At 41.2% G+C, this 19,227-nt stretch overlaps 1 protein-coding gene across 2 annotated transcripts; it reads right to left on the bottom strand.

Moving 5' to 3' along the window:
* Positions 1-952: 952 nt before the first annotated feature.
* On the bottom strand, positions 953-19,098 carry ccdc40 (coiled-coil domain 40 molecular ruler complex subunit). Of its 2 annotated transcripts, XM_063882716.1 has the most exons (16): positions 18,051-19,098; positions 17,830-17,920; positions 17,126-17,214; positions 16,835-16,918; positions 15,921-16,140; positions 14,368-14,525; positions 14,146-14,268; positions 13,281-13,402; positions 12,244-12,487; positions 7,166-7,348; positions 6,111-6,356; positions 5,792-6,005; positions 5,013-5,182; positions 4,843-4,934; positions 4,069-4,189; positions 953-1,241 (listed from the first exon to the last, which is right to left on the bottom strand). In XM_063882716.1, the coding sequence occupies exons 3-16, from the start codon at positions 17,207-17,209 to the stop codon at positions 1,140-1,142; spliced, it is 2,163 nt and encodes a 720-aa protein (XP_063738786.1). In that variant the 5' UTR covers positions 17,210-17,214; positions 17,830-17,920; positions 18,051-19,098; the 3' UTR covers positions 953-1,139. The 2 variants fall into 2 exon arrangements, with proteins under 2 accessions (XP_063738786.1, XP_063738785.1); XM_063882715.1 differs by having other exon boundaries at positions 17,126-17,920.
* Between the last annotated feature and the right edge of the window lie 129 nt (positions 19,099-19,227).

Below are 19,227 nucleotides of genomic sequence, written 5' to 3'. Positions count from 1 at the left end.
TATGGTTTATAAAATAACATTCGTTTTTTCATAGCTTCATTAACAGTTGGGACAACATCATTAGAAACCCTTCATTTCTTTTGCATTAAATGTATGAAAGGGACGATACGGTAACATTACATTTGTACTTGGTAATATGATTATTCATTAATCATATATTTATTTCTATGTTGAAAAAGCATACAGATAAGGCATGTTTCTTTATAATTATTTATACTATATTTAAAAACCTACCTTTGTATTTCAAACAAACACCATGCAATAAATACAAATGATAAAAAAGCATATTATAATTTAATTTGGCCAGCCTTCTCAGCTTTGTGTCAGAACGTGTTTAATTCATTTTCTGGTTGTTTATAAGCACATATTTTATGAATAGTGATAATAATAACTCATTTATATAGTGCCTTTCAGGGGACCCAATGTTTGAAATTGTTTCAAAATGTTATAAGGTAACAAGGCGGCTTTGTGAAGTCAGCTGCCATGATTTATTGCTACTGGGATCATTACAATACATGATGTTTTTATGCAAAGCGACTTACAAAGCCACTCTACACCGTTGGAAAATGCCAACAGGAGCAATCTGGAATTCAGTATCTTGCTCGAGGACCATTTGACATGTTGATTGCAGGGACTAGGGATCAAACTACTGACCCTCTGATTGGAAGAGGACAATGTTCCCCTAATCCGCCCCACAACGCCCCCAAATTCATGTTATTCTTATGTCTTTTTACACTGGGAACACTACTGGATTAAAAAGCCAAACATTATGAAGAATTCAGCCATCTGTTGAATCCGTTTTTATTTTATTAGGCCTACATTGTTTAACAATCAGTACTTAATTCAAAGCATGAAACAAATGACCCGTTGTTCTTCTCAGGGCGTCACTTCTCTAATCTTTCCCTCTCAAGTGTCTCTCCTCCCCTCCCTCTTAGGACGTCTCCCGCTCTTTGACCTGTGTGTCAGCTGTTTGTGTGCCAGCTGCTAGTGCTAGCGCCAGCGTACGGAGCGCCCCCTTGTGCTGGGGGAACTCCTCACACACGCGCTGCAGGATGGTGCCAACAGCGCGCACACGCTCCATCTGGCTCTGCAGAGCAGCTCCGACCGACTCGCTGCTGGTTGAGGCTCGGTAGCTGTCCTCACACACCCCCTGCAGCTTCTTCATGCGGCTCTGCAGAGTCACGAGCTTCACTCTCCCTCAGCAGTCGCTCCTGCTGCTTCCTCAGCTGGTTCAGTCGCAACTGCACAAGAAGTGTTTCAATCCATGACATTTCATATTTGTAGCGCAATATAACTAATAACACATTCGTCTCAGGGGTTCACGGTCTGTAAAGGACATGACGCCATCTTTCCTTAGATCCTTTGAGCGCACAAGGAAAAACTATCCCAAGAAACCCCACAATAATGGAAGAAACCTTGAGCAGAGAGGAGGGATCTCCCAGGAAGGACAGCCATGCAGTAGATGTGATGTGTGAATATGAAATAAAAAACAACATTACCCTGTACACAATACACATGACGTACATGAGAATGTGTATGTATGCAAAAAAGATTCATACAGGAGAAGAAAGAAAGCATTCACATTATTTCCAGGCTATGACACACTATTCATTTGACCTTTGTTTATTTTAGAGGTCCAATCAGTTATTCTTCCCACTCGATGTGTACTTCAGCTACGAGCCTCCTATGGAATTGTTTGGGTTGTTGTTATACCAAAGTAGAACGTTTTAAAACACAGTGTTTATGAAATGAAGGAAAATAATGAAATGATTTAAACACCAAAGTGAGACATTAACATAAACTAACTGAAAGAGGCGGCAGTAGAGCAGCAGCTCCTCTGTTCTGCTTGGAAACATAACTGCTCTTGTCAGTGGAGTCTGGTGGCTTTATGAAGAGAATAGAAAACCACTTCAGTCCCCCCATGGATTGAGTTGTCTGGCAGCAAAATTATGGGATGAAAATATACAAAATAAAGCATACAATTAAACTAAGATTACAACTGATATATTTCTTTAAAGTGCAACTGAAATGAATTTTCATCTATCATTCAAATGAAATTTTGACTTTTTCTTAAACCATCAATCCAACTTGAACTAAATTTTCCGGGCATAACTTGTTAAAACGGCCATTTAAAAGTGTGAATTATGTGGCCTTGGGTGCGAAATTGGCCATGTGACCGTGACGTCATAGGGTTGACTCCCTTATTTGCTGGTATGGCTGGCTGCGAAAACAACATACATTTGATGGACCTATATCTCATCAAGGAACCAAAATTCTGATACAAACATCAGCAGGTCGAAAGAACACACCTCTAACATTATGTGGAAAAACTTTCGTTGAATTTAAGCCACACAAATCGATTTAATATCTATATTGTAGAGGCTCTCTGCACCTCCCGTAGGCTATGGGTAGGCTAATGGAAATGAAAGAAAGTTACCATTTTCGGCACAGGATCGGCGGGCACAAAACAGCCATCGCTTCTACTACACGCTTATTATTATTAAGATGTTATCAATCAAATGACACAATAGTGTATGTTTGCTGTGGTAAACTGGAAAAGATTTGAACATGCCGGTTTCGCAGGTATGGCATTCTGCTGCGCTGTCTTTGACACGTTGAAACCTAACGAAGTGGCACTTTGAAATCCAGCCAATTAAAAAAAACTTGTGTGATAATAACATGGTTTTAATGTAAGCTTAATAAACAATGGCGTTATCCCCATTATTATGCCGAAATGTATCGATCAACCAGCTACATCTACCTTAGTTCATTTTGTTTATGGCAACGGTTGACAAGGAAGATGCTTTGCTTTGACGCAGGCTCAAGAGTATTTTCTCAGAAGCGAACAGTAAGCGAACACTATTATATGTATATTAAAAAAACAAGTCCAGTAATGTCAGATCTGGAAATTTCCGAAATAAGTGAAAGGAGCGAGACAGATAGTTCTAGTAGGCCTACAGATACAGATGGTGAGTCTGTGGAGTCGGACTATGTTGGTGCCTACCAGGATGAGCCGTTAGCCAGGTCCAGCGATGTCTATAGTTGGAACAGCTTCAGCTAAAAGACGTCTCCTATTCCCAACCAATCCCGCGATCTCCACATTTTTTGTGAAACAGTTGTGATGGAAATGTACGGAGCACAACACAGATGTTGAGGACACTTCAAAATCACGACGATGCCTCCGTACAAACTATCCACCGTGCTCTTGTCTTTGCCTTCTCCTTGTCAGCCTCAGTTCCAGTATTTTTTTGTTTCGGAAACATGTGCAGAGAGATGCCTTCAGTGAAGCTGCTATTTTTGCAACTAACACCATTTGGCCCTCCAGCAACACAATATTTTCCACCGTGCTTTGATGTCTTAGCCATAGACGCCGCCATTACAGTTAGACTACTAGAACTTCTGTCAACCCTATGACGTCACGCATAAAAAAATGAATTCGCACAAAAAGACAAAATGTGGCTCCTTTTGAGCCCGTTTTAACATGACTTCCCGGATAAATTATTATCCAGACAATATCTCATTTTAATAGCAAGGCTTAGAACCTTTAGAATCAGCACCCAAAACTGTGAAATTCCAACAATTAAAATTCGTTTCATAAGTCCTTTAAGGTAGATGGGGGTGTGCCGACCCCCATCTACTGTGGGGATGATTAAGAAGAACCTCATGAATATTGTATTATGTAGGACTCCTTTGTTCACTGTAACATAGTCACATCACTATGTAACACTTCTATTGGCTAGCACTACAACACATTTTACATGACAGGCTAAGGAGCTCTCTTAGTGGTTAACCAATCACAACAGCACTGGCTCTGGTTTCAGACAGAGGGTGGAAAGAGGTGCTGCAGCACAGGCAGTATGAGAAAAATAAAGAGCTTTTTGAACATTAGAGCATGGAGACATGTCCCATAGAGACACAAAGTACAAATGTGAACCTGAAGATAAAGAATAGGGCCTCTTTAAAGTATATACAGTACATGTTGGCCCGTATAGAGGCAAACAGAAGATAAAGACGCACTAACAGTGCTGTACTGTCTCCATGTACCATCATATAGTGTGCTACATTTACCTCCATACGGTGTATCTCGGCCTTCATTGACTGGATGTCTCCCTGGCCCACCTCCGAGTCCACAGCTGAACGGGTCTCTTTCACAATCTGGGTCTTCTTCTCCCACAGCATAATCTGTTGCCTGCACACACACACAAAACACACACACACCGAGAAAAGAACACGTATGTAAAAGCTGTGACGTGAAATGTGTCTTATGAGCAGTGCAAATTACGAATCCACACTGAGCTGCCTGAATTGTTTCATCTGATTTATAATGTTACTATTAATAAAGGTGTGAGGGATGTATAAAGAAATACCGGGTGAACCAGTTTCTAAATCTGATCTTAATCTCTCCTTAAAAAATTGCAAATCTGTGAAGCAGGTTTTAGTCATGTTTGTTGATATACTAATTTCAGCTACATGAAGTGCGCCACTTCCTCAGGTTATGAGTACGACTACAAGCGTTCATGTTTTCTTCAGAGTGAATTTCCTAATGCAATCTGAACACATGCTTTCATCTGTTTTTTTTCTACACTTGTCATGGATGTAAATAAATAAAGGGGCCCTTTTAAGCTTTTGGGGGGTTTTCCCTTTCCTGTAGTGTGCTCGTCAGGTTTTTGTGTAAGTTAATGGCCTGAAAAGGTTCAAACTATAGTTTCTCTCCCCCTCCCCTGCCTGAAATGCTTACACTATCATTAAAAGGCTTCTGCATTAGGAGATAATATGCTCGCTGATTGCCATACAGACATAGACATGACATCTGAATGAGCACAAAGTGAATATGAGACTGACTCAGCTTCCACCAGGCTGTTGACGAGCCTCTCCTTCTCCTCCTGGGTCTTCTCGTGTTTGATCTGCATCTGGATAGACTCCCGCTCTGCCTCCTGAACACATATTTATAACGTTTAATAATCAGTTAAGATTGGAATGGAGGACAGAAAATAGAAAATAACGCCACGTGCCTTAAGTCTGTGCAGGAAGTCCGTCTCCCTCAGAGCGTTCTCCTGTGCCAGCGCCTGGCTCAGCTGTGTGTTCTTGCTCAGCAGGGTGTTGAGCTTCAGCACGTCTCCTCTCAGCATCTTCGCATTCTTCTCCAGCTCCGTCTCCTCACGGTGCTCCTCCTCAATCTCACCTGGTAGGGTTGGAGTTGCTTTAAAGGCAGTTTATCTACTACAGAAATGTTGGGGAAGGCTTAAAGCACACCCTGAATGATTTGTTATTCTATAAAAAATGATTTTGAGATGTCAGTTTGAGGTTGTTGAATACATAAAGCATCACAGATATGTGGTTTGATTCTTAGACCTGTTATTATCGAGCTCACGATAGCGGCTAATCTATGAATGATTTACAACAGATTTTTGCTGACAAAGAAAAATACCTATCAGTAATTACAATCAGAAACATGTAGAAAACAATGGAAATGTTTGATGACTTTTGTATTGTTCTTATTATTTCATTCATTTGAGATACTAAATGAATTATTGTCTTTAGTTTGAGAGACTTAATCAATCTGAGATATTCAGTCATCATCTTTTGTATTTCCCAATTCATGTATTTTGTGTTTTTTCAGAGAAAGTACATCAGTATTTTTAAGAATGCTTCTCATTATTCATTAGTATTTCTCATTATTGTCCTTATTTTGAGATACCTACTTGTTTGAGGACATTTCTCTTTTTCAGTACATTGGTGGAAATGGACTTATTTCTAGATGTGTGTGCTTCTTTATAACGATGTTACATACTCTCCAGGCGTATTTTCTTCTGCTGCATGGCAGTGTATTCTGTTTGCAGTTTTAGCGTCTCCTTGCTGTTGGCTTCTATCTCCTGGGTCATTGCTACCAGAGTCCCCTGACGCATCATCCAGAGCTGCTGGTCACTCTTGATTTTCGCTGCCAGCTCCCCGATCTGAACCCTTATTGCCTCTATCTTGATTTGCAGAGGACTCAGATCCTCGTGCTAGGAAACGAAGCACATAAATCACAAAGGCAGCATGAGATTTTAAATCACATTTTTAAAATTGTATCTCCCAGAAAGAACAAAAAGACCCTTAAAATCTCTCACCCCAGTTTTGGCCGCAATCTGATAGATCTTTTTGTTGCAGTTGGTGACGGTGGACTGCTTTTGCGCGATGAGTGCAACAAAGGAGGACATCTTAGCCTGGATGGCCGTCAGCAACTTGTTGGACTCCATGATCTCATTGTCTAAAGCCTCCGTGGTGAGGCCCAGGTTCTCCAGATGATGGCTGGCCTTGCTGATCTCCTGTCCCACCGTCACCACATCATTCTCCAGTTGCCACAACCGAAAGGTCTACAGGAGAGGAAGAGACGATGAGCAGCACAGAATGTCATAAATCACACATCTTAATACCTAGCATTATATGTGCTAGGATGTACAGATATGTACCTAAACTTACATGGTGTTTTGGTAACCTTGTATCTACAGTACCATCACTATAGTTCCCCTATAATTAAGGTTATAGATGTGCATGAATACACTGCTGGAGTATTAATAACACAGGCTAGTTTGAAACTAAAGATCTAAAAGGGTACTGTACATATTAACCCTAGTGCCGCACTTATAAGTTCTCCTAACCAACTTCAATCCTGATAATATTAAAAACTCCTTCATTATCAGAATCTGAACCCTTTAAATGCCAGTTTGTGTGTACACAATGCCACTTTTGTTACAAAGAAACCCACAGAACATTTGTTATTATAAGTAAACTAAGCAGCAGGGACTTTTTCACAGTGTGGGATATGCCAATGGTTAGTAACACTATTGATCTTGCACCAAACACACACTATATAAGAAATGCTTCTAGCCAAAACCGGGAAAATGACATATGCTTTCCACACATGGCAACCATGAAAATTGTCTGAATCTGTTGGAAAACAGTCAAAGTTACAGTTGTAAAGCCAGCGTTCTGGATGGAATATATTAGATCTGTATGCTATAAAGGATGTGGGATCAAAAACTGTGATTTTATTGTGCTTGAGTTGGGACAATAATATATATCCATAAGGGTCTGACTGAAAAGCCCCAAATGTCTGAATGGGAAGGTGGAGAGATGGTGGTCAATGCTTTTTTCTATCTTGCTAGACTACATCTCTAGCTACCTTCTCCCTCTTGAGTGTGGCTATCTTGCTGGTTTGCCGCTGGGAGAACTTGGCAGCCTTGTTGTGGGTGAGCTTCTCCTGGATGTGGGTCATGATCTTGTCCTCTGTCTCCAGACGCGCAGCACTCTCTTTCTGCAACTGCCTCCTCTGATCGATGACTTCAGCGTGGTGGGTTATTGTTTCCTAGAGCGAGGAAACACAAAAAAGAGTGAAAGGTGTTTAAAAGCGGAAAAGAAAAAAGGTGCAGCAATGAGGAATGTTTGTACGCCGACACCAGGGGTGAAAGTAAGCCGGTGCGAGGCGGTGCTGCGTTCCTGTAAAAGATTTCGCGGGTTTATTATGTTGAATACATTTTTTTTTTTTTTTTTAATCAAAAAAAATGCAGTAACGCACGCCTTTTAAGAAGAAAACATATCTAGGCTACCCACAATATGTCATTTTTGACCAGCTCCGATGAAGATAACAGCTTGGCTTGCTTAAAATAGTCATTAGTCAAAGGATCTCCTGCGTGCGCAGCTTCCAATTGCATCGACTGACGCTTTCAAATCCACCCCTATTCAGACCCCAACAAAAAATATTTGGAAATAATGGTACTAAATTGTACTAATGGGAAAGCCATCCAGTAGCCTATGGTAATCAGTTTTCAAAACGTCTGCAAATATCCCATATATTTTGGTCTTTCTGTTGGTGCCTTTCTGGAGCTTGCGTTCCGTTTGATTCCATCTCCTGCCCGCGCTTGCTCCGCAGTTAGTTCTAGTGAATGAAGTCGTCTCGACTCTCGTCTTTAAAACTGTCAGCGAAATGTTAAATCGGCTTTTCAAAAACTTCATGTTTTTGTGATTGGGTGGCATACTGAGACATGTCTTCTACTCGGACAAATAATAAATTACTCTTCTTCAAATAGGCTGTTCACGCTGTTTGTAACGGGGGCACAGCTGAGCAGAGCGTCCGCTTTAGTGGGCTACAGGACCGTAAGCTTGTGATTTAAATGTGAGCATGCTTTGTAAAGTAAGCAAGCGTTTTCCTGACACCCTAAAAAGTATTCATATGAGCCCTTTCACTCCCTGTAATATTTACATTATCACGTGTTAAAATATTTACAGTGTATCAACTAGACAGCCAATATATGGGAATGTTTTCAGAAGCTGATTGAGGAAGTGCGTGCTGTGAAGAAAAGCATTGTGATACGGAGAGATAAAAGAATGCAGAAAAGAATAACCGAGCTATTTAAAAGAAAGGACCGAGTTATTGAAAATGAAAATCAGGAAAAAGTCAGAAAAACAGATGGCTCGGTGCATGCAGTCCCTTGCGCGAAGGAAGTGAATGAGAACGCAAGTGTGAATGAGAGTAACGTTGCAGGTGCAGGACCGTCAACAAGTGATGCTGGGCCTGCTGCAAGTAGGTCTACCGCTTACCCCCCTGTTTGGTCAAAGGAGCAATTTGAACAGTTCAGAACAAAAAACGAATGGTTGTATGCCCAAAATGGCATGCGTGGCTGCATCTCATGCCGTGATGTTAAGGGCCTTGGTGTCAGCGCATCTCGAGGTGTTAATATCGTAAGCAATTGGGCAGAGGGGAATATCGCCCCATGTGGCCATTCAAGGACCGTGCAGCTGTCATCTCTCCGCAAAAAAAATCATGAGCACAGAGAATCTGCAGCCCACAATGAAGCTGTTAAGATTCTTAAAACTGCACAGAAAGAGATCCTTTTAAACATGAATGCCACCAGCCAGGAGTCTGCGTTTGAGGCCACTGCCAAAGTGTTCAGGACCGCTTATTTTGTTGCCAAACATGACAAGCCTTTTACAGATTTTGAGAAATTAATTGATCTTCAAGAAGCAAATTCACTCAATTTAGGTCGCATTCTGCACAGCAAGACAGTCTGTGTTGACATAATTGACCATGTATCAACTCAAATGAAACATCAAATTGTGAGGAGGATAATTGAAAATAAAAGTAAAATTACTGTGTTGGCTGATGAGTCAACCAGTGTGGGGCACAAATCGACACTGATTGTGTTTTTAAAGGCCAGCATTGACGGCGAGATGGAGCCCATTGCTTTTCCCTTAGATTTGATTGAGCTGGACAATTTGTCTGCTGCTCACATCAAAGGCAAGATAATGCACTGTCTCCTCAACAATGGCTTCACAATGGAGCTCCTGCAGGAGATGCTTATTGGATTTTGCAGTGATGGGGCCAATGTGATGCTGGGAGTGAAGTCAGGCGTTGGGAAGCTGCTCCAAGATGACTTCCCAAATATAGTTCTATGGCACTGCCTGAATCATAGGCTGGAGCTGGCGGTGGCTCAGGCATTGGAAGCCACTGGAGGGACAAAGGACTTCCAGGCGTTCCTTGATGCCCTGTACACATTATACAGCCAGTCCCCAAAAAGCATGCGGGAGCTGAGTGAGTGCGCCCACAATCTCCATATCACATTGAGAAGAATCGGAAGAGTCTTCAATGTCCGATGGGTGGCCTCCTCATGGCGAGCTGTTAATGCAGTCTGGTATTCCTATGGAGCACTGGCACAGCACTTCCGTGAAGCATCAGAAGACCGCACAAAAGATGGCAGAGAGAGGGCCAAATTTCAAGGCTTGCTCTCTAAGTTGTGCTCCATCAACTTTGTGAAAAATCTTGCTCTGATGGCTGATGTCCTGATGGAACTGAAGAATCTCTCTGAGATACTTCAGAACAGGGGGATCACTCTGCCAAAAGCTCATGACATCATGCTATCATACACCAAGAGGATAGGAAGCCTTGTCACATACCCAGGACAGCATGCAGTTGAGGCAAGTCAGGCCGAGAAAGACATGAAATTCAAGGAAGAAGATTTAAAAGTCGGCAGGTCCCCCATCATTGATGCATCAAAGTTCATCCAAGCAGTGGCAGACAGTTTGAATGAGAGGCTCTTCACAACCACAGCCAACAGAGCACAGGCCAGTGTTGCAGCTCAAAGAAAAGAAAGTTACACCACACTGATGAACCAAATGGCAGCCCTTGACCCAAAGAAATGGGATCATGCCAATCCCAGACATGGAGAGGATGAGGTGAGGGCTTTGTGTCATACTCTACATGTAAATGAGAAAACAACACACCTTGGATTTGTTGAATATAAGGCAAGTGGGGGGAGAAGCATTCCAAGCAACATGAAAAAGTTGTGCATAGCAGTAGACACCCTCTCAGCAAGTAATGCAGACTGTGAGAGGGGGTTCAGCGCGATGAACAATATCATTACTGAGTACAGGAGCAAACTGACGACCAAAAATGCTGCAAACCTTCTCTTCATCAGTACAGTTGGCCCCCCAACCAACCAGTGGAATCCTTTGCCATATGTGAAGACCTGGCTTGCCAAAGGGAGAAGAGCAGCACATTCCACATCTGGCATGGCTCGCCAGCACCCTGAAGAGGACAACTACTTCAGCCCTGTTTGGAATTTGTTTTAAATATTTTGTTTGGATGGAGGGAATCCACCATTTTGAATTGTTCATGTGGCATGGCTCACCAGCACCCTGAAGAAGACAATTAGGCCTACTTTGATTTTTTAAAATATATTTTTTAGTTTTTTCCATAATTTTGCATTTTTCAGTCCAGTTCCAAATGTACTGAAAATAAAGTACTCACAGTAAAATATTTACAAACTGAAATATTTTGTAATGTCATTTTTTCACATAGAACACTTAGGTAGGCCCACAAGAATGTGAAGTAGTTAAGAATACCCCCCCACCCCCACCCCCCCCGGGTAAGACGGAGTTAAAAAATAATACAGTGAGTGACACACCGGACATTGTAGCACCTGTAAGAAATGAAAACTACTTTCACCCCTGGCCGACACAGAATAAAGCATCATAAGGGCTTCCTCGAAAAGAAGCAATGGGATTTTTCCATTTGCTTTGGAAAAGTTGCAGAAAATAAGCTCTGTGATAAACAGACATTTATTATACTGACATGTTTCGTTTAACAGGAACATCTCCACATATGAACTGCTCTCTTATACTTGTTGAAACGTAAATGCAATGGACAGAAGTCAAAAGCTAACATTAGGCTAGAAAATGACATCACAGTCCCATGGCTGCGCATCAACACCGCTAAGCTAAAGGCGGCTAATGTTTGGCATTATGACGCTGAGTAGCGTTACAGTGATGTAAAGTACATTTACTCAAGAACTGTACTGAAGTCAGTTTTGGAGGTACTTGTACTTTATACAAGAATCTACTTTTTCTGCTACTTTGTACCCAACTACAATTTAGAGGTAAATGATGTACTTTTACTCCCCTAAATGTATTTATACCTTCAGTTACTTTACAGATCTGGATTAATGATGGTAAATATAATCAACTCTTAAATCAGACTTTAGTTCACCTGCAGTAAATCCAGCAGCTACCCTGCAGTATACAGAGCCATTCAAACTAGCTGCACCTTTACCAGCTCTGAGAACACTTTAATGATCAATAATTATAAAACATATCAGAGATATTATTCTCAAATGGACCAATCAAACAATGACTACTTTTACTGTCGCTACTTTAAGTACTTTTTGATGAGAGTACTTTCTACTTTCACTGTCGCTACTTGAAGTACTTTTTGATGAGAATACGTTCTACTTTTACTGTCGCTACTTTAAGTACTTTTTGATGAGAGTACTTTCTACTTTTACTGTCGCTACTTTAAGTACTTTTTGATGAGAATACTCTCTACTTTTTACTGGAGGAACATTTTGAATGCAGGACTTTTACTGTAACAGAGTATTCCTACACTCTGGTACTTCTACTTTTGCTACAACATCTGAGTGCTTCTCCCACCTCTGGTCTCATATAGTCGTTTCTATGACACATTCACTCTTCAGACGTTCACCTGTCAGGTATTTACTGAAGTATGTTATGTTGTAGGAAAAACAAGTAACTCTTGTAAGCTTTTGTTACACAGATCACATCTCAGGTATCTGACACGGTCAAATAACCATTGACTTAGAGAAAGGAAACGTCCTCAAATTTCCAACTCATTTCCGGGTTTAAGTTCTCATTCCTGCGCCACTCTATAGGAAGCCATTGTGGTGCAGAGCTTTAGAAACCTCCTGCTACCTTAGAGAGCCTGGCGAGGGTGCGCTCCGTCTCCCTCAGGGTGCGCAGGCAGGAGCTGTAGTGCGCCTGCAGGGCCTCTCCCTGGGCCTGCTTCTGACTGATCAGCTTCTTGGAGGTGGCACCGTCCATATGGGACCAGTTCAGCTGCATAGTTAGCTTCTCATTTTCCTCCTGCTCTTCATTGGTGGATCTCTTGTAGCCTTCAATCTCTCTGTCCAGCAAGATCACCTGGTGCTCGACGGTGCTGAGGGACACAAGAGCAGCAGTTAGGAATGAATAGAGACCATGTCAAAAACTGCAAAAAAACCAAGATATTAATATGAATTTCTCCTTTCACTGTAGAACATTTTGAACCAACATCAGTCCTGATCCTAACTACCACATATTGCTTAACTTCAGAATGTTAACCCTTTTAATGCCAATACATGAACAAAAAGCCACTGCTGTTTTTAATGAGGGGGGGTTGCAGCCAAATGTTAATATTTTATTGGACAAATGCCACATTACTTTTGAAGCGTTACATTTTTTGTAAAAGAAAAACACATGTACAGTATTTCTCACAGGGCAAACATGAAAAGGCCTAAATCTGATGGAAAATAGTAGAAAGTAATCTGGTGCGCTGGATTGAAAGCCTGATAACAGAATGCACATGTTTTATATTTTGATGACTAGGGGTCATAAATGGGTGATTTTAATGGGTTTCTATGGGGATATTTTTGTCCTCTAGGGTCTAAGTTTTGAAAGATTATTAAAGACGTATTATAATAGCTGACGTTGAACTACAAAAACTGTGCCATATGCATTAACACAGCTAAAATGATACAAGAAAAGCCATGGTGTGCCTAGTGAGGCCCGAGGATTAAATCCGGGGTTATTATTGTGTGTCCTACCAACAGTCTATCACTGCAGAGCAGCACCATCCCAAAGGTGCTGCTCATGAAGCGTGTCTCCTGCTGGGACATTACTCACATGTCCGTTTAGAATGCATTAGCACATTTAAAGGGGATCACTAGCTTATTCATATTCAGTCTCCTCACCGCACAGCCTCCTGCATGGCGCTGAAGGCCTCGTCTCGCCTCCTCATGCCCACCAGGCTTCCGCTCCACTGCTGCAACAGCTGGTTACGCGCCATCACCAGAGACGCCATTTCCATCTCAGCCTGCACAAAGAGCATTGAGAGTGGACATGTGTCATGACTGATCTGGTATATATTCTTATATACATACTGCACCAACCATGAAATATGACAATATGCAAACATCTTTTCCATTCTTGAAATGATTCCCCTTCTCATACACTCTCACTGTCTTGTTGTTATTGTCTTTATGGTGCATTAATATGTTGAAATTGTTGTTATTGTTACTACTGTGGTTAATTTAGACAACATTAAGAATATTGTTATTATATTTTAGTTTTTGAACATGTTTACATGCATCCACCACTCCGCCCAACACTTCAAACCATTACTTGTGGCGATTAATTAATATAATCAATGAATTCTCTTCCACAGAGCATTTAAGCATCTTTAAGACCACTGTTTGTTTTTTTCCAGGTATGTTTTCTAACTACACCTGCCCAGCATCAAACAGCAAACAAAGTCAAAAATGAATATTGAACAGATATGTGGCTGAACACTTTATCTTTAAGCTGGTGGAGATCAAAACAGAGCTTAAAGGAGAGTAAATATCGGACTTACATTTGTTATGTGAAAGCTAATGTTTTTCTCAGACTCGTCTTTATCTTACATCTTTAACATTTAGCTTTCTCTCTAGAGCTAGCACCCCTGCCCCTAAGTGAGCAAATGAATGCCTATTAATTGCAAAGCTGCATTAATTCACAGCACTAGCTTCAAGACGCCTTTGTCTTACAGGTTTATACTGTGCTATACCATCCCATAGTTACCTCAGAGAGAGCCTCTTTGGCTGCCTGGGTCTCCTCTGCCTGAGCTTTGCCCTGGGCCTCATACATGGCTATCTGCTCCGTCAGCCTCTCCTTGTCCTTTGTAAGACGCTCCACATACATATCCTGATGACACAGGAGTATTGTTAATCAACAAGAGTATATTCACCACTGATAATGTGTATTACAGTCGACACTTTGAGAGATCTGTAGCAGACTGTCCACCTGCTTGAACTTCTGCTCTTCGGCCTGGTTCTTCTCAGCTCCCGCTTTGCGTCTGGCATTCTTCAGGGCTTTGACGTTAGAGCTCAGATCTTCACTGAGTCGTTGTGTGAAGACGAGATGCCGCATCAGGTCGTCTAACTCCGCCTGTAACTGGGACGCTATGGAGGAAATACACAGGAGTCAACTCAACAGAATGCCTTATAGGGACAGTTCTCTTCACAATCACAAAGCCTTTATTTTTCTTTTATCTATTTTTATATTTATCAATCTAGATCATTTTTGGTGTGAGTTGTCAAGTATGGAAGCGACCATCAATTAACATAATCAGATGGCACTATTGCTTGAAGAGCCCTAAAATAATATTTGGGAAAACCTGACAGCAAAATCTTTGTAACTCAGAATAATCCCCAGACTTTTGAGGGCAGTTTCATGGAGGAACACTTTTCGTCTCACAGCGCAGAAGAAAGCGTGCCTCTATGGAGGTGAGGCTGTTAACATCACCAGGTGTAAACATTAATGTTCCACCTGCCTCTTGCTCATGAGTTCATGCTTCATTCTGCCCTGTGATACAAAAATAGAAAGAAAATAGTTCCGACTTTAAACTGCTCCCAACGGGATCTGTGGATTATCTTGAGTGACAGTTTTATGATTTCTGCAAAGAGATGTTGCATTTAAGTGATTAGAATTCACACCCTCTGGCCTTTTGAGACTACAAGCATATAAGTATAATCAAGTTCCATTCGAGCCTCAAACTCTAAGCTCTTGGGTGTGTCGTACTTCTTGGACATGGCTGCTGACACAAATGTGTGTTGCTGAGTATTTGAGGTGTGTAATAACTTTCTAGTCAGACACAGGTGTAGCTTCAGCCTAATTGACAAAGATGCAACACAATGGGCTCAAGGAAGTCCTTCCTGCCTGCAGCCATCAGACTGATGAACTCTGCCCTCAGAGCCTCAGGCACTCTGAGTCAACAGACTGGCACTGGACTTCACCATTAGCAGCCAATCCCTTTTGTCCTGTGTAGTTCAGCATTACTATCTTATTGATATTAATCACAATATACTGTTTATTGAATTACAATGTTCACAGATTTACTTTGACTTCTTATGCTTATTCTTTATTTTATTAAGATCTTATTGGACATTAAACTTCAACTCTTATATTTAAACAATATCTTTACTTTACTTCATTGTTTATTTAAGAATTTGTTTCTTTGACTATATAAATATTTGTAATTCTATCTTTTTTAAAAATCTTTTATTCATTTCATTTTAAGATAGAGCAACTTAAAGAGAAGCACATTTCCCCTGGAATAAACAAAGTAGCCGATCTAAAGGTCAGAGTGTCGTTTCTGATTCAAGATAATCAATATAATTCAAAGTTTTCAGATACCTAAGGCTGACAATAACAACATTGTTTTAATATTACATATATGCAAACATATTGTATACCTCTTAATAATAGTGTGAAGTTAATGGTTCGACACAGTTAGAAAGAAGCTTAATCCTGGATCAACACCAAGGCAAGACCACCAAATGACACGTCAGTCTCACCGTTGGCTTTGTCTTTTCTGTCTTGGCTGCTGATATTGGAATACTGTCTCTTGATCTCCTCCAGCTGAGCCTTGGCCTGCTGACGTTTGGCCTCAGCCTCGGCCTTGTTCTGATGATGGTCATCCAGTTTGGTCTGCAGCCTGGCCAGCTGCTCCTGCACCGTGTACATCCCAACTCCCAACCCCTGAAGGTGCTTATCCTCTTCCTTCTCCATTGCCACCTGCGGACAAAGAGAACAGTCAGGAATCAGGAAACGTATCCTCAAGATGTCAGATCGGTTCTTTACGTATGCAAACACTCTTTTTTTTGTCACTGATTTTTGCTTCAGGAATAGACATTTGGTTATTTTTATTATTGCAACCTTTTAAAGGCTGGGTTTTAAAAATGTATATAATGTATCTGGGGGAAAACATCAGAATACAAATCTTTAATTTCTCGCTGTTATGTGAAATACATATGTTATGTCTTTAGAATGTACTATTTATCACTGGCTGCTATTTCAATACCTCTGTATGTTCGCTAATATTTTTAAATGCTGCCACTTATATTTTACCATGGTGAAATACTCATATATTAAACATAGAGGCATACCCACTTTAATACAAATAAAAACAAATAAGTCTACTCCTTTTATATTCTCTTTTATCTGCACTGTGCCTTTGCTGTAACTGCACATTTTCCTGATATTGGACAAATAAAGGATTTCTAATTCAGATTCTGAACAAGATAAAGATCAACAGCCCCATCTCCTGGACACATCGAGACCCTACAGGTGTGCATTGGAAAGGGAAACTTTACCTGAATGTGTGCTAAATGTTTCTTTGCTCCTTCATCTATGGACGGGAGTATAATTAGGGCATAGCTGAGGGGGTAAGGAAAAAGAAAAAGAGTAAAGAGGTAAAAAAATAGCTAACCTTTTCCTTCAGTCCCAGGTCGATCCTCTCCAGCTGATTTCTCAGCTGTCTGCTCAGAGCAGCTTGTTGCCTTCTGACCAGCGGCTGCCAACACAACAAACATGGCATTAATAACATAACAATGGGAAGGATATTTAGCACTATCTTTACCAACACGTAAGCAGACACTCATTTTCAATGTTTCAAATGCAACTAGACTAGACTCACAGATTTGTTTTATGGACCATGATCACAAAGTTGAACTATTTCATGAATACCAATTGCTTGTATATTGAAGGAGAAGCTACAGACATGTTCAGAGTCAAGAACGATTAACTCTTCTTCCTCCTCCTCTTCCTCCTCCCCGTCCCCTGGCGGCGACTCATGATCCTCCATGTCTTCTGATGTGTTAAGGTGTGAGAGGTAAGATGTCAGCGGCACCGGGGAAACATTTTCTTGCATTGAAACACAGAAATAAAAAAGCTTTGATCAATCAGCAAGAGCAAAATGTTTCAATATTGCTGCATGACGTGAAACCTGTTAATATGTATTTTTTGTTTGTCTTTCATGTGTAATATAAATGGACATATTGGGGGGGGGGGGGGGGGGTTCTCCTACATATAGGGACATTCTCTTGGAAAGTAACATTTTTAGCCAATCTGAATCAATTAAAAGGAAATAAGGTTTTTTAACAAAAAGGAATCCTAATCAAACCAGTTTAAATTTGCAGTTTTACATTTTTTCCTGTATGTCAAGTCTGATTTCTGTGCTACACTTGCTAATTTAAGTCAGCTTAGGATCATAAATGATATTGTATTGCAATGTGCAATGCTGTTCCAAACTGTGTTGACTTTAAGTCCCAAACAGGGCTCCAGATTAGAACCATTAACAGTCAAAAAAAGCTGCCAAAAATAAAATGGTATCTGTTCAGTGGGGGGTAAAATGTCCTCCTTAAATAGCCATTTGGCCAGAGGACAAAATAGGTTGAAATTGTACCCTGTGTGTGTGTGACTGACCTGAATGTGTGTCTGCAGGATAGTCATCCAAACCAGTGTGGACAGGCTGAAACTGGGGGGCCGTGTCATCAGGCTCTGGTCCTAACTGATTCTGTGGGACAAAAAGAAAGCATGTATTTGGTTCTATGTCCACGTTTTTAGACTAAAGCGTTTGCTGTCTCATAGGATGTATAGCATGTAGTATGCAACGGTGGCTATGCTAGGCTTGAACTCCTTTTTACCTTATATTAGGGACCATTAGAGTATTTCCTTCATCAGACGTCTCAACTCCTTTGCATGCCAGTGGCCCCTCCAACTCCACTGCTCGCCTCTCCACCTCGACTTCTGGCACTTCCATGCCTCACGGTCCCCCCCCAATCCTCGTCCTCTGGGAGTATTGTCACTGACATACTGTCCGCACCAGAGTCCGAGACATCTGGGACAGGATCACTTTGGCCCAGCACCTTCCATTGTCCTCTGTTTAGCTATGATTCGGAGCTGAAACTTCTACAGGCTAATGCAGCTTACAGGGAGAAAGGTACCTTGCTTAATAAAGATTTAGACCCCAAACTGAAATCAGACATTCTTAAGGGACTAATTCAAGAAGTAGTCCGGTACAGTTTTTATGTCATTGACAAGCAGTTTAGCATGGTTGGGAAGGCCCTCATCTCCAAGCACCCCTGCCTGGCTGAAAAACACTGCTTCACTGGATATGCTGGGTAGAAATACAGCTTGAATAATAAACTGGGAATTTACCGCACTGACTTGAGGAAACTGGGGTGTCCTGAGATGATGGTCAACTCTCTCAAGCGAAAACCAGGGGGCCAAGGAAGTCCTGTTCTTGGAATACATAAACCTAAGCGGTCAGAGGTCAACTACTGTCTCCCTTATCCTACTGGGGAAACAGATTATTTCTGATGTTAAGAGGAGGAACAACAACAGGGAGGTGGTAAGGATGAAAATGGCAGACATTTGCATACAGAAGACATGAGTGGTAGTTGACACAACCATGATCCACGACTTCCAGGCAAGATGGCCAGCACTCTTTGAAGTACATGAGGTAGTAATAAATGCAAAGTGCTCATTATAATGGAATAATTCAGGTATAGGCCCATTGGTTAAAATGTGTGGTTCCCATAGTCACTACATGTTGTTCATAGGTAAACAAATTAGGAAATTTGGTGCAACATAGTGGACCGGCCGCTAAAGGTAACCTATAGGGACACAGAGCCTTCAGTTTAGGTTTCAGTTTTTTTACCCCAATAGGTTAGCTTTAGCTGCATGCCTGGCCACTATTCAGTCCTATGGTGACCTGAAACAACAGGGCCATGGGACAAAACACATTGAAATTCCCCTTTAAGACATGTCGTCTCATGAAGGTTCAATGTAAACGAGGTATATTTCATGCTCTCTGTCCTA

This window comes from Eleginops maclovinus, chromosome 5, assembly GCF_036324505.1.
Source record: "Eleginops maclovinus isolate JMC-PN-2008 ecotype Puerto Natales chromosome 5, JC_Emac_rtc_rv5, whole genome shotgun sequence".
Taxonomy (NCBI): domain Eukaryota; kingdom Metazoa; phylum Chordata; class Actinopteri; order Perciformes; family Eleginopidae; genus Eleginops; species Eleginops maclovinus.
The sequence above is the reverse complement of the archived record's forward strand: the minus strand, read 5'-3'. Positions and strand labels throughout refer to the sequence as shown.

Bases quoted from the DNA above. Each gene is read 5' to 3' on its own strand.
- ccdc40 (XM_063882715.1), bottom strand. From the start codon at position 17,275: ATGCAAGAAAATGTTTCCCCGGTGCCGCTGACATCTTACCTCTCACAC. The intron at 6,006-6,110 runs GTGAGAGATTTT...TTCGTTTCCTAG, and splicing joins AGATTGCGGCCAAAACTGGG to CACGAGGATCTGAGTCCTCT. The intron at 5,183-5,791 runs GTATGTAACATC...CAACCCTACCAG, and splicing joins GAAGAAAATACGCCTGGAGA to GTGAGATTGAGGAGGAGCAC.